The 12,500-nt window shown below is 39.8% G+C and overlaps 1 protein-coding gene across 4 annotated transcripts in view; it reads left to right on the forward strand.

Annotated features, from left to right (window-relative positions):
• LOC133660433 (hormone-sensitive lipase-like) overlaps positions 1-12,500 on the forward strand; it is a 242,021-nt gene that overhangs the window by 96,348 nt on the left and 133,173 nt on the right. For all 4 annotated transcript variants that reach the window (XM_062063930.1, XM_062063928.1, XM_062063929.1 and 1 more), the window contains one exon: positions 5,090-5,314. In XM_062063930.1, the coding sequence (XP_061919914.1) occupies positions 5,090-5,314 (225 nt within the window). The remainder of the gene's footprint in view (positions 1-5,089; positions 5,315-12,500) is intronic.

Raw genomic sequence — 12,500 nt, forward strand, 5'->3', positions numbered from 1 at the left:
CTACAGGATTAGGTCTCTGCTTTTTGCAGGTGATGTGGTTCTGATGGCTTCAACTGGCCAGGATCTTCAGCTCTCGCTGGATCGATTCGTAGCGACTGGGATGAGAACCAGCACCTCCAAGTCCGAGTCCATGGTTCAGGGTGGAGTGCCATCTCCAAGTTGGGGAGGAGATCTTTCCCCAAGTGGAGGAGTCCAAGTACCTCAGAGTCTTGTTCTCGAGTGGGTGAAGAGTGGATCGTGAGATCGACAGGCGGATCGGTGCGGCGTCTTCAGTAATGCGGACGCTGTATCGATCCGTTGTGGTGAAGAAGGAGCTGAGCCGGAAGGCAAAGCTCTCAATTTACCGGTCGATCTACGTTCCCATCCTCACCTATGGTCATGAGCTTTGGGTTATGACCGAAAGGACAAGATCACGGGTACAAGCGGCCGAAATGAGTTTCCTCCGCCGGGTGGCGGGTCTCTCCCTTAGAGATAGGGTGAGGAGCTCTGTCATCCGGGGGGAGATCAAAGTAAAGCCACTGCTCCTCCACATGGAGAGGAGCCAGATGAGGTGGTTCAGGCATCTGGTCAGGATGCCACCTGAACGCCTCCCTAGGGAGGTGTTTAGGGTACATCCAACCGGTAGGAGGCCACGGGGAAGACCCAGGTCACGTTGGGAAGACTATGTCTCCCGGCTGGCCTGGGAACGCCTCGGGATCCCCCGGGAGGAGCTGGACGAAGTGGCTGGGGAGAGGGAAGTCTGGGCTTCCCTGCTTTTTTATTATTATAGAGGTTTATTTCAAATAGGGACAGATACAAAAACATAGACATCTGAAACCGTTATCCAATGAATGCATCATAGTGTTTGTAGCCAAAGCTAATTTACAACACTTGTCCCCAACAACAACACCATTAAAATAGGAAAATAGAATAAGGCAAAGATGAGTCGATAATAATGATAATAGAAATAATACAGACAAAGTGCAAACTAGATAAAAGCCAATGATAATAATAACACAGTCAAAGTGCAGACTAGATAAAAAAAACAATTAGTAAAAATGAGTAAAAACTAAACATGGGAACACGACTGTTGCTCAACTAGCCATAATTGTGTTTGTTTTTTGAAAGTGACAAGTGCAGGTATACTTTTCAAAGTGTCAAAGCTTAGGCTGCTGCCCCCGCGACCCGACCTGGGATAAGCGGAAGAAGATGGATGGATGGATAAAAAATATGAAGGAAAAAACAAAGACAAAAAGGGCTACCTAAATCACTTTAAATGTTTTTAACGAATATATCAATTTAATGGCTATTGTACACTAAATCATCCTCCAATATTGTTGATTTAAATAGTAAACCAGTGGTTCTCAAATGGGGGTACGCGTACCCCTGGGGGTACTTGAAGGTATGCCAAGGGGTACGTGAGATTTTAAAAAAATATTCTAAAAATAGCAACAATTCAAAAATCCTTTATAAATATATTTATTGAATAATACTTCAACAAAATATGAATGTAAGTTCATAAACTGAACATCAAACCAAGTAGGCTATTCCATTCATTACAATGCAATATTCAGTGTTGACAGCTAGATTTTTGTTCCATAAATATTGATGTTAAAGATTTCTTTTTTCGTGAATAAATGCTTGGAATTAAGTTCATGAATCCAGATGGATCTCTATTACAATCCCCCAAGAGGGCACTTTAAGTTGATGATTACTTCTATGTGTAGAAATCTTCATTTATAATTGAATCACTTGTTTATTTTTCAACACGTTTTTAGTTAATTTTATATCTTTTTTTTCCCAAATAGTTCAAGAAGGACCACAACAAATTAGCAATATTTTGCACTGTTATACAATTTAAAGGCCTACTGAAAGCCACTACTACCGACCACGCAGTCTGATAGTTTATATATCAATGATGAAATCTTAACATTGCAACACATGCCAATACGGCCGGGTTAACTTATCAAGTCAAAGTCAAAGTCAGCTTTATTGTCAAACAACTGTTTGTACAGGACATACAGGTGGACGAAATTACGTTCCTCTCACAACCACGGTGTCTATAAATATAAAGTGTAAAAGAAGAATAAAAAAGACAACAATTTAAACAGTCGCATGAGGGGGGGGGGAAATATACAGGGGAAGAAGATATTACCAGAATATCTATAATATCTATCTATTGTATATACAGTATTGCAACGTAAGTATTCAAGTATTCAGATGGGAGTGCAAAGTGCAATGTAAACAGTGTAAACAGTTAAAACAGTTAGCAGCATTTTGAGTCCGGAGTAAAGTGGCTAAGTGATAGATGGTGTGTGTGTGTGTGTGTGTGTGTGTGTGTGTGTGGGTGAGTGGGGGGGGGGGGGGGGGTGTAGTGTCTCAGTTCACAGTTCAGTTCAGATTATAAAGTGACATTTTAAATTCCCCGGGAAACTTCCGGTTGAAAACGTCTAGACATGATGACGTTTGCGCTGGATGTCAACAGTGGAAGCGGAAGTATTCGGAGCCCATTGAATCCAATACAAAAAGCTCTGTTTTCATTTCATAATTCCACAGTATTGTGGACATCTGTGTTGGTGAATCTTTTGCAATTTGTTTAATGAACAATGGAGACTGCAAAGAAGAAAGCTGTAGGTGGGATCGGTGTATTAGTGGCGGACGACAGCAACACAACCAGGAGCACTTTGAGGATAGCAGACGCGCTAGCCGAACGACCTCACCTTGACTTCCTCCGTCTCCGGGCCGCCAACCGCATCGGTGATCGGGTGAAGTCCTTCGTCGTACCGTCGATCGCTGGAACGCAGGTGAGCATGGGTGTTGATGAGCAGATGAGAGCTGGCGTAGGTGCAGAGCTAATGTTTTTAGCATAGCTCTGTCGAGGTTCCGTAGCTAAGTTAGCTTCAATGGCGTCGTTAGCAACAGCATTGTTAAGCTTCGCCAAGCTGGAGAGCATTAACTGTTTATTTACATGTCCAGAGTTTGGTAGTATTGTTGATCTTCTGTCTATCCTTCCAGTCAGGGACTTATTTGTTTTGTTTCTATATGCAGTAAAGCCCGATGCTATCACGTTAGCTCAGTAGCTAAAGAGCTTCATCGATGTATTGTCGTGGAGATAAAAGTCACTGTGAATGTCCATTTCGCGTTCTCGACTCTCATTTTAAAGAGGATATAGTATCCGAGGTGGTTTAAAATACAAATCCGTGATCCACAATAGAAAAAGGAGAGAGTGTGGAATCCAATGAGATCTTGTACCTAAGTTACGGTCAGAGCGAAAAAAGATACACCCTGCACTGCACTCCAGTCCTTCACTCTAACGATCCTCATCCACGAATCTTTCATCCTCGCTGAAATTAATGGGGTAATCGTCGCTTTCTCGCTCCATTGTAAACAACGGGGAATTGTGAGGAATACTAGCTCCTGTGACGTCACGCTACTTCCGGTACAGGCAAGGCCTTTTTTTTTATCAGTGACCAAAAGTTGCGAACTTTATCGTTGTCGTTCTATACTAAATCCTTTCAGCAAAAACATGGTAATATCGCGAAATGATCAAGTATGACACATAGAATGGATCTGCTATCCCCGTTTAAATAAAAAAATTTCATTTCAGTAGGCCTTTAAAGGCCTACTGAAAGCCACTACTACCGACCACGCAGTCTGATAGTTTATATATCAATGATGAAATCTTAACATTATAACACATGCCAATACGGCCGGGTTAACTTATAAAGTGACATTTTAAATTTGCCGCTAAACTTCCGGTTCGAAACGCCTCTGAGGATGACGTATGCGCGTGACGTAGCCCGGGGAACACGGGTATGCCTTCCACATTGAAGCCAATACGAAAAAGCTCTGTTTTCATTTCATAATTCCACAGTATTCTGGACATCTGTGTTCGTGAATCTGTTGCAATCATGTTCATTGCATTATGGAGAAGGAAGCTGAGCAAGCAAAGAAGAAAGTTGTCGGTGCGAAATGGACGTATTTTTCGAACGTAGTCAGCAACAACAGTACACAGCCGGCGCTTCTTTGTTTACATTCCCGAAAGATGCAGTCAAGATGGAAGAACTCGGATAACAGAGACTCTAACCAGGAGGACTTTTGACATGGATACACAGACGCCTGTAGAGAACTGGGACAACACAGACTCTTACCAGGATTACTTTGATTTGGATGACAAAGACGCAGACGTGCTACTGTGAGTATGCAGCTTTGGCTTCTAAACATTTGATCGCTTGACCGTATGTGCGCAACTTTTTTTTGCGTATGTACGTAACTTTTTAAAAATATATAAGCTTTATGAACCTTGGGTTAGGTGAACGGTCTTTTGGGCTGAGTGATTGTGTGTGTTGATCAGGTGTTTGAATTGTATTGGCGTGTTCTATGGAGCTAGGAGCTAGCAGAGGAGCTAGGAGCTAGCGTAACAAACACGCAGGTGTTTTTATGCAGGATTAATTTGTGGCATATTAAATATAAGCCTGGTTGTGTTGTGGCTAATAGAGTATATATATGTCTTGTGTTTATTTACTGTTGTAGTCATTCCCAGCTGAATATCAGGTCACCCCCGCCTCTCACAGCATCTTCCCTATCTGAATAGCTTCAACTCCCCACTAGTCCTTCACTTGCACTTTACTCATCCACAAATCTTTCATCCTCGCTCAAATTAATGGGGAAATTGTCGCTTTCTCGGTCTGAATCTCTCTCACTTCATGCGGCCATCACTGTAAACAATAGGGAACTTTGCGTATATGTTCAACTGACTACGTCACGCTACTTCCGGTAGGTGCAAGCCTTTTTTTTATCAGATACCAAAAGTTGCAATCTTTATCGTCGTTGTTCTATACTAAATCCTTTCAGCAAAAATATGGCAATATCGCGAAATGATCAAGTATGACACATAGAATAGATCTGCTATCCCCGTTTAAATAAAAAAAAATCATTTCAGTAGGCCTTTAAGGCCAATTAGAAAATGTTGGCCTTACTTTCACAAATCGACATTTATGTAGAAAAATGTTTGCCTGGAGCATAATAATGTTGACAAATATTTCTATGTTACAGTCGTTTATTTAAAAAAAAAAAAAAAAAGGCATTTTACATGTGTGCTGCCGAGAAGAAGGGGGGTGCGCTACGTGAACGCGCCTCTCTCCTTGGCGCGCGCCCGCCCCGGACACCAGCGCGAAGGCAGCCCGGGGCTCAGACGAGCCTTGGCCGGGGAGCGAGGAAGATGGAGGCGCGGGCCGTCGCTGGGAGACTCCTGTGGCTGCTGGCGATGTGCGCCGTCCTCTGCGTGGACACCGTCCTGGGGAAATACGTCAAAGGCGTCGTGGACACCAAAGAGGTGAGTGGAGCAGTGTTTTCCTTTGAATGAACATCATCGATGTTTGTTTGCTCGCCACCTGCCGTGACGATGGACGCGGTCCATTATTTCCGCATCTGTCGCCATTTAAAAGAAGAAAAAACAAGCACATTCTTCCTCGTTTTAGTGCGCCACGTCCGTCGGCGCGTCCTCCGAGGCGTTTTGTTCGCGATGTTCCCCGCGGCCGCGACGATGAATCGTCTTTTTAACGTAAATATCAGCGTCATGGCCGCCGCGGGAACAGTTACAGGTGCGCGTCACGTGGCTCTTTTAAGTTTGACTGGTCACGTGACTGTCGTTACTTTCACACGGCCCCAGGTGTGCAGACTTAAAGGGAGCTTGCTGCCTGTGCCCTTGAGCAATCCCCCTTCCCGAACCCTGGCGTGAGGCTGCATCCTGGCATGACATTTTGACTATAAACGCCATACCTCAAATAACAGCCAAATGACTTTTCAGGACCAGTAATATTCTCATATACGTGTCTCAAATCAAAAATAATAAATGCCTTACCCCTTGAAATGAAGTGCTCTAATAGGCGCACTTCTAAAAAAAAATTAAATATTAAACGCCTTACTCCCACCACACCTGCTGTTGAGAAAGCAAAAGTGTGGGCATTCCACAGTTCCTCTAATAGTGGCCTATGCTCGAATAGTTGCAGCATCCCAATTACTCGGCAACCACCTGGCCGAATAAGCGCCACGCCTCAAATGAATGCTTCCTTTTCTTTTCCGCGAAAATATGTTGGTCGGAACATATACTGTACCTCATAATGTAAATATTAAATGCCTTACCACTAAATTGGCGTGTCCCAATTAATCGGCGACCACTTGACTAAATAAACGCCACACCTCAAATTAATGCTTCCTTTTCCTTTCTGCAAAATGTGTTGGTCTGAACAAATACCTAATAATGTAAATATGAAATGCCTTACCACTAAGTTGCCGTGTCCAAATTAATCTGCGACCATTTGACTGAATAAACGCCACACCTCAAATGAATGCTTCCTTTTCCTTTTAGCAAAATGTGTTGGTCTAAACAAATACCTAATAATGTAAATATTAAATGCGTTACCACTAAGTTGCTGCGTCCCAATTACTTGGCAACCACTTGACCGAATAAACGCCATACCTCAAATTAATGCTTCCTTTTCCTTTCTGCAAAATGTGTTGGTCTGAACAAATACCTACTAATGTAAATATTAAATGCCTTACCACTAAGTTGCCGTGTCCCAATTAATCTGCAACCATTTGACTGAATAAGCGCCACACCTCAAATTAATGCTTCCTTTTACTTTTTGCAAAATGTGTTGGTCTGAACAAATACCTACTAATGTAAATATTAAATGCCTTACCACTAAGTTGCCGTGTCCAAATTAATCTGTGACCATTTGACTGAATAAACGCCACACCTCAAATGAATGCTTCCTTTTCCTTTTAGCAAAATGTGTTGGTCTAAACAAATACCTAATAATGTAAATATTAAATGCCTTACCACTAAGTTGCTGCGTCCCAATTACTTGGCAACCACTTGACCGAATAAACGCCATACCTCAAATTAATGCTTCCTTTTCCTTTCTGCAAAATGTGTTGGTCTGAACAAATACCTACTAATGTAAATATTAAATGCCTTACCACTAAGTTGCCGTGTCCCAATTAGTCTGCAACTATTTGACTGAATAAACGCCACACCTCAAATTTATGCTTCTTTTTCCTCTTTGCAAAATGTGTTGGTCTGAACAAACACCTAATAATGTAAATATTAAATGCCTTACCACTAAGTTGCTGCGTCCCAATTACTCTGCAACCACTTGACCGAATAAACGCCACACCTCAAATGAATGCTTCCTTTTACTTTTTGCAAAATGTGTTGGTCTGAACAAATACCTAATAATAATGTAAGTAAATACTTTACTGCTAAATTGCCGTGTCCCAATTAATCTGCGACCATTTGACTGAATAAACGCCACACCTCAAATGAATGCTTCCTTTTCCTTTCTTTGAAAATTTGTTGGTCTGAATATATACTGTACCTAATAATAATGTAAATATTAAATTCTTTACCACTACGTTGGCGTGTCCCGATTAATCTGCGACCACTTGACTAAATAAATGCCACACCTCAAATGGATGATTCTATTTCCTAATTGCAAAATATGTTGGTTTGAACAAATACCTAATGTAAATATTAAATGCCTTACCACTAAGTTGCCGTGTTCCAATTAATCTGCGACCATTTGACTGAATAAACGCCACACCTCAAATTAATGCTTCCTTTTCCTTTTCGCAAAATGTGTTGGTCTAAACAAATACCTAATAATAATGTAAATATTAAATGCCTTACCACTAAGTTGCTGCGTCCCAATTACTCGTCAACCACTTGACCGAATAAACGCCACACCTCGAATGAATGCTTCCTTTTCGCAAAATGTGTTGGTCTGAACATATACCTAATAATAATGTAAATATTAAATACTTTACCACTAAGTTGCAGTGTCTCAATTAATCTGCAAACATTTAACTGAATACACGCCACACCTCAAATTAATGCTTCCTCTTCTTTTTTGCAAAATGTGTTGGTCTAAACAAATACCTCATAATGTAAATATGAAATGCCTTACCACTAAGATCCCACCTCACATAGGGACATTTGCTCTAATAGTCGCTGCATCCCAATTACTCAGCAACCACCTGACCGAATAAGCGCCACGCCTCAAATTAATGCTTCCTTTTCCTTTCTGCAAAGTATGTTGGTCTGAACAAATACCTAATAATAATGTAAATATTAAATACTTTACCACTAAGTTGCCGTGTCCCAATTAATCTGCGACCATTTGACTGAATAAACGCCACGCCTCAAATTAATGCTTCCTTTTCCTTTCTGCAAAGTATGTTGGTCTAAACAAATACCTAATAATAATGTAAATATTAAATACTTTACCACTAAGTTGCCGTGTCCCAATTAATCTGCGACCACTTGACTGAATAAACGCCACACCTCAAATTAATGCTTCCTTTTCCTTTCTGTGAAGTATGTTGGTCTGAACAAATAGCTAATAATAATGTAAATATTAAATACTTTACCACTAAGTTGCCGTGTCCCAATTAATCTGCGACCATTTGACTGAATAAACGCCACGCCTCAAATTAATGCTTCCTTTTCCTTTCTGCAAAGTATGTTGGTCTGAACAAATAGCTAATAATAATGTAAATATTAAATACTTTACCACTAAGTTGCCGTGTCCCTATTAATCTGCTACCATTTGACTGAATAAACGCCACACCTCAAATTAATGCTTCCTTTTCCTTTCTGCAAAATATGTTGGTCTGAACAAATACCTAATAATGTAAATATTAAATGCCTTAACACTAATTTGCCGTGTCCCAATTAATCTGCGACCATTTGACTGAATAAACGCCACACCTCAAATGAATGCTTCCTTTTCCTTTTTGCAAAATGTGTTGGTCTAAACAAATACCTAATAATGTAAATATTAAATGCCTTACCACTAAGTTGCCGTGTCCCAATTACTCGGCAACCACTTGACCGAATAAACGCCACACCTCAAATTAATGCTTCCTTTTCCTTTTCACAAAATGTGTTGGTCTAAACAAATACCTAATAATAATGTAAATATTAAATGCCTTACCACTAAGTTGCTGCGTCCCAATTACTCGTCAACCACTTGACCGAATAAACGCCACACCTCGAATGAATGCTTCCTTTTCCTTTTTGCAAAATGTGTTGGTCTGAACATATACCTAATAATAATGTAAATATTAAATACTTTACCACTAGGTTGCAGTGTCTCAATTAATCTGCAAACATTTAACTGAATACACGCCACACCTCAAATTAATGCTTCCTCTTCTTTTTTGCAAAATGTGTTGGTCTAAACAAATACCTCATAATGTAAATATGAAATGCCTTACCACTAAGATCCCACCTCACATAGGGACATTTGCTCTAATAGTTGCTGCATCCCAATTACTCAGCAACCACCTGACCGAATAAGCGCCACACCTCAAATTAATGCTTCCTTTTCCTTTCTGCAAAGTATGTTGGTCTGAACAAATACCTAATAATAATGTAAATATTAAATACTTTACTACTAAGTTGCCGTATCCCAATTAATCTGCGACCATTTGACTGAATAAACGCCACACCTCAAATGAATGCTTCCTTTTCCTTTCTGCAAAGTATGTTGGTCTGAACAAATACCTAATAATAATGTCAATATTAAATACTTTACCACTAAGGTGGCGTGTCCCAATTAATCTGCGACCACTTGACTAAATAAATGCCACACCTCAAATTGATGCTTCTATTTCCTAATTGCAAAATATGTTGGTCTGAACTAATACCTAATAATGTAAATATTAAATGCCTTACCACTAAGTTGCTGCGTCCCCATTACTCTGCAACCACTTGACCGAATAAATGCCACACCTCAAATTAATGCTTCCTTCTCCTTTCTGCAAAATATGTTGGTCTAAACAAATACCTAATAATGTAAATAATAAATGCTTTACCACTAAGTTGACGTGTCCCAATTAATCTGCAACCATTTGACTGAATAAACGCCACACCTCAAATTAATGCTTCCTTTTCCTTTTTGCAAAATGTGTTGGTCTAAACAAATACCTACTAATGTAAATATGAAATGCCTTACCACTAAGATCCCACCTCATATAGGGACATTTGCTCTAATAGTTGCTGCGTCCCAATTACTCGGCAACCACTTGACAGAATAAGCGCCACACCTCAAATTAATGCTTCCTTTTTCTTGCTGCAAAGTATGTTGGTCTGAACACATACCTAATAATAATAATAATGTAAATATTAATTACTTTACCACTAAATTGCCGTGTCCCAATTAATCTGCGACCATTTCACTGAATAAACGCCACACCTCAAATTAATGCTTCCTTTTCCTTTCTGCGAAAATATGTTGGTCTGAACATATACTGTACCTAATAATAATGTAAATATTTAATACTTTACCACTAAGTTGGCGTGTCCCAATTAATCTGCGACCACTTGACTAAATAAATGCCACACCTCAAATGGATGCTTCTATTTCCTAATTGCAAAATATGTTGGTCTGAACAAATATTTAATAATGTAAATATTAAATGCCTTACCACTAAGTTGCTGCGTCCCAATTACTCGGCAACCACTTGACTGAATAAACGCCACACCTCAAATGAATGCTTCCTTTTCCTTTCTGCAAAATATGTTGGTCTGAACAAATACCTACTAATGTAAATATCAAATGCCTTACCACTAAGTTGGCGTGTCCCAATTAATCTGCGACCACTTGACTGAATAAATGCCACACCTAAAATTTACCCCTTGAAATTACGTGCTCTAATATGCGCCTCATCCCAGTTTAAACACAGACCACTAGAATAAATATAACACTTAAAATAGATGATGGGAGGGGGGCATCAATTTATTGGTTGTTTATTAGATGCATTTGTCCAGAAATAATATTGCTTTTGTTTGTTTATTAAATAAATGTCTCCTAAAAATAATAAACGCCTTACTCCCACCACACCTGCTGTTGAGAAACCAAAAGTGTGGGCATTCCGCAGTTCCTCTAATAGTGGTCTATGCTCTAATAGTTGCTGCCTCCCACTTGACAGAATAAACGCCACACCTCCAATTAAGGCTTCGTTTTCCTTTCTGCAAAATATGTTGGTCTGAACAAATACCTAATAATAATGTAAATATTAAATGCCTTACCACTAAGTTGCCGTGTCCCAATTAATCTGCGACCACTTGACTGAATAAATGCCACACCTCAAATGGATGCTTCCATTTCCTTTCTGCAAAATATTTTGGTCTGAATAAATACTTGTAATGTAAATATAAAATGCCTTACCACTAAGATCCCACCTCACATAGGGACATTTGCTCTAATAGTTGCCGCGTCCCAATTACTCGACGACTGCTTGACCGAATAAACGCCACACCTCAAATTAATGCTTCCTTTTCCTTTCTGCGAAAATATGTTGGTCTGAACAAATACTGTACCTAATAATAATGTAAATATTAAATGCCTTACCACTAAGTTGGCGTGTCCCAATTAATCTGCGACCACTTGACTGAATAAATGCCACACCTCAAATGGATGCTTCCATTTCCCTATTGCAAAATATGTTGGTCTGAATAAATACTTGTTATGTAAATATGAAATGCCTTACCACTAAGCTCCCACCTCACATAGGGACATTTGTTATGATAGACGCCGTGCCTCAATTATTCACTGTAAATAAACAAATGCCCCTCCTCAAATAACTATTAATGGTGTTGCCTATACATTTATTATTACTATAAAATATATTGTATGTAAGAAAGGCCTCCCCCAATTAACACCATATCCCAAATACACACCTGCTACACCCTGTAGAAAGGTAAGTGCTGACATACTAGAGTTCCTCAAATAGTGGCCTTTGCTCTTATAGATTCTGTGTCCCGATTAATTGGCCACCACTTGAAATGAGTAAACGCCGCACCCTAAATGGATGTTTTCTATTTTCCCCTTTGAGAAACTTACTTTATCACTAGTATTACAGTGTTTGATGTTATTGCATAATGGAAATACATGCTTATACCAGTAAATGTAAACATGAAACGCCTTATTGCTAACAGATGCCTGCTGTGGTGGCATTTGACGCCGTGCCTTAATTAATCACCGTATACAAATAAATGCCCCTCCTCAAATAATAGAACATACACTACCGTTCAAAAGTTTGGGGTCACCCAAAGAATTTTGTGGAATAGCCTTCATTTCTAAGAACAAGAATAGACTGTCGAGTTTCAGATGAAAGTTCTCTTTTTCTGGCCATTTTAGCGTTTAATTGACCCCACAAATGTGATGCTCCAGAAACTCAATGTGCGCAACGGAAGGTCAGTTTTGTAGCTTCTGTAACGAGCTAAAGTGTTTTCAGATGTTTGAACATGATTGCACAAGGGTTTTCTAATCATCAATTAGCCTTCTGAGCCAATGAGCAAACACATTGTACCATTAGAACACTGGAGTGATAGTTGCTGGAAATGGGCCTCTATACACCTATGTAGATATTGCACCAAAAAGCAGACATTTGCATCTAGAATAGTCATTTACCACATTAGCAATGTATAGAGTGTATTTCTTTAAAGTTTA

Source organism: Entelurus aequoreus, linkage group LG11 (assembly GCF_033978785.1).
Source record: "Entelurus aequoreus isolate RoL-2023_Sb linkage group LG11, RoL_Eaeq_v1.1, whole genome shotgun sequence".
NCBI classification, from domain to species: Eukaryota; Metazoa; Chordata; class Actinopteri; order Syngnathiformes; family Syngnathidae; genus Entelurus; species Entelurus aequoreus.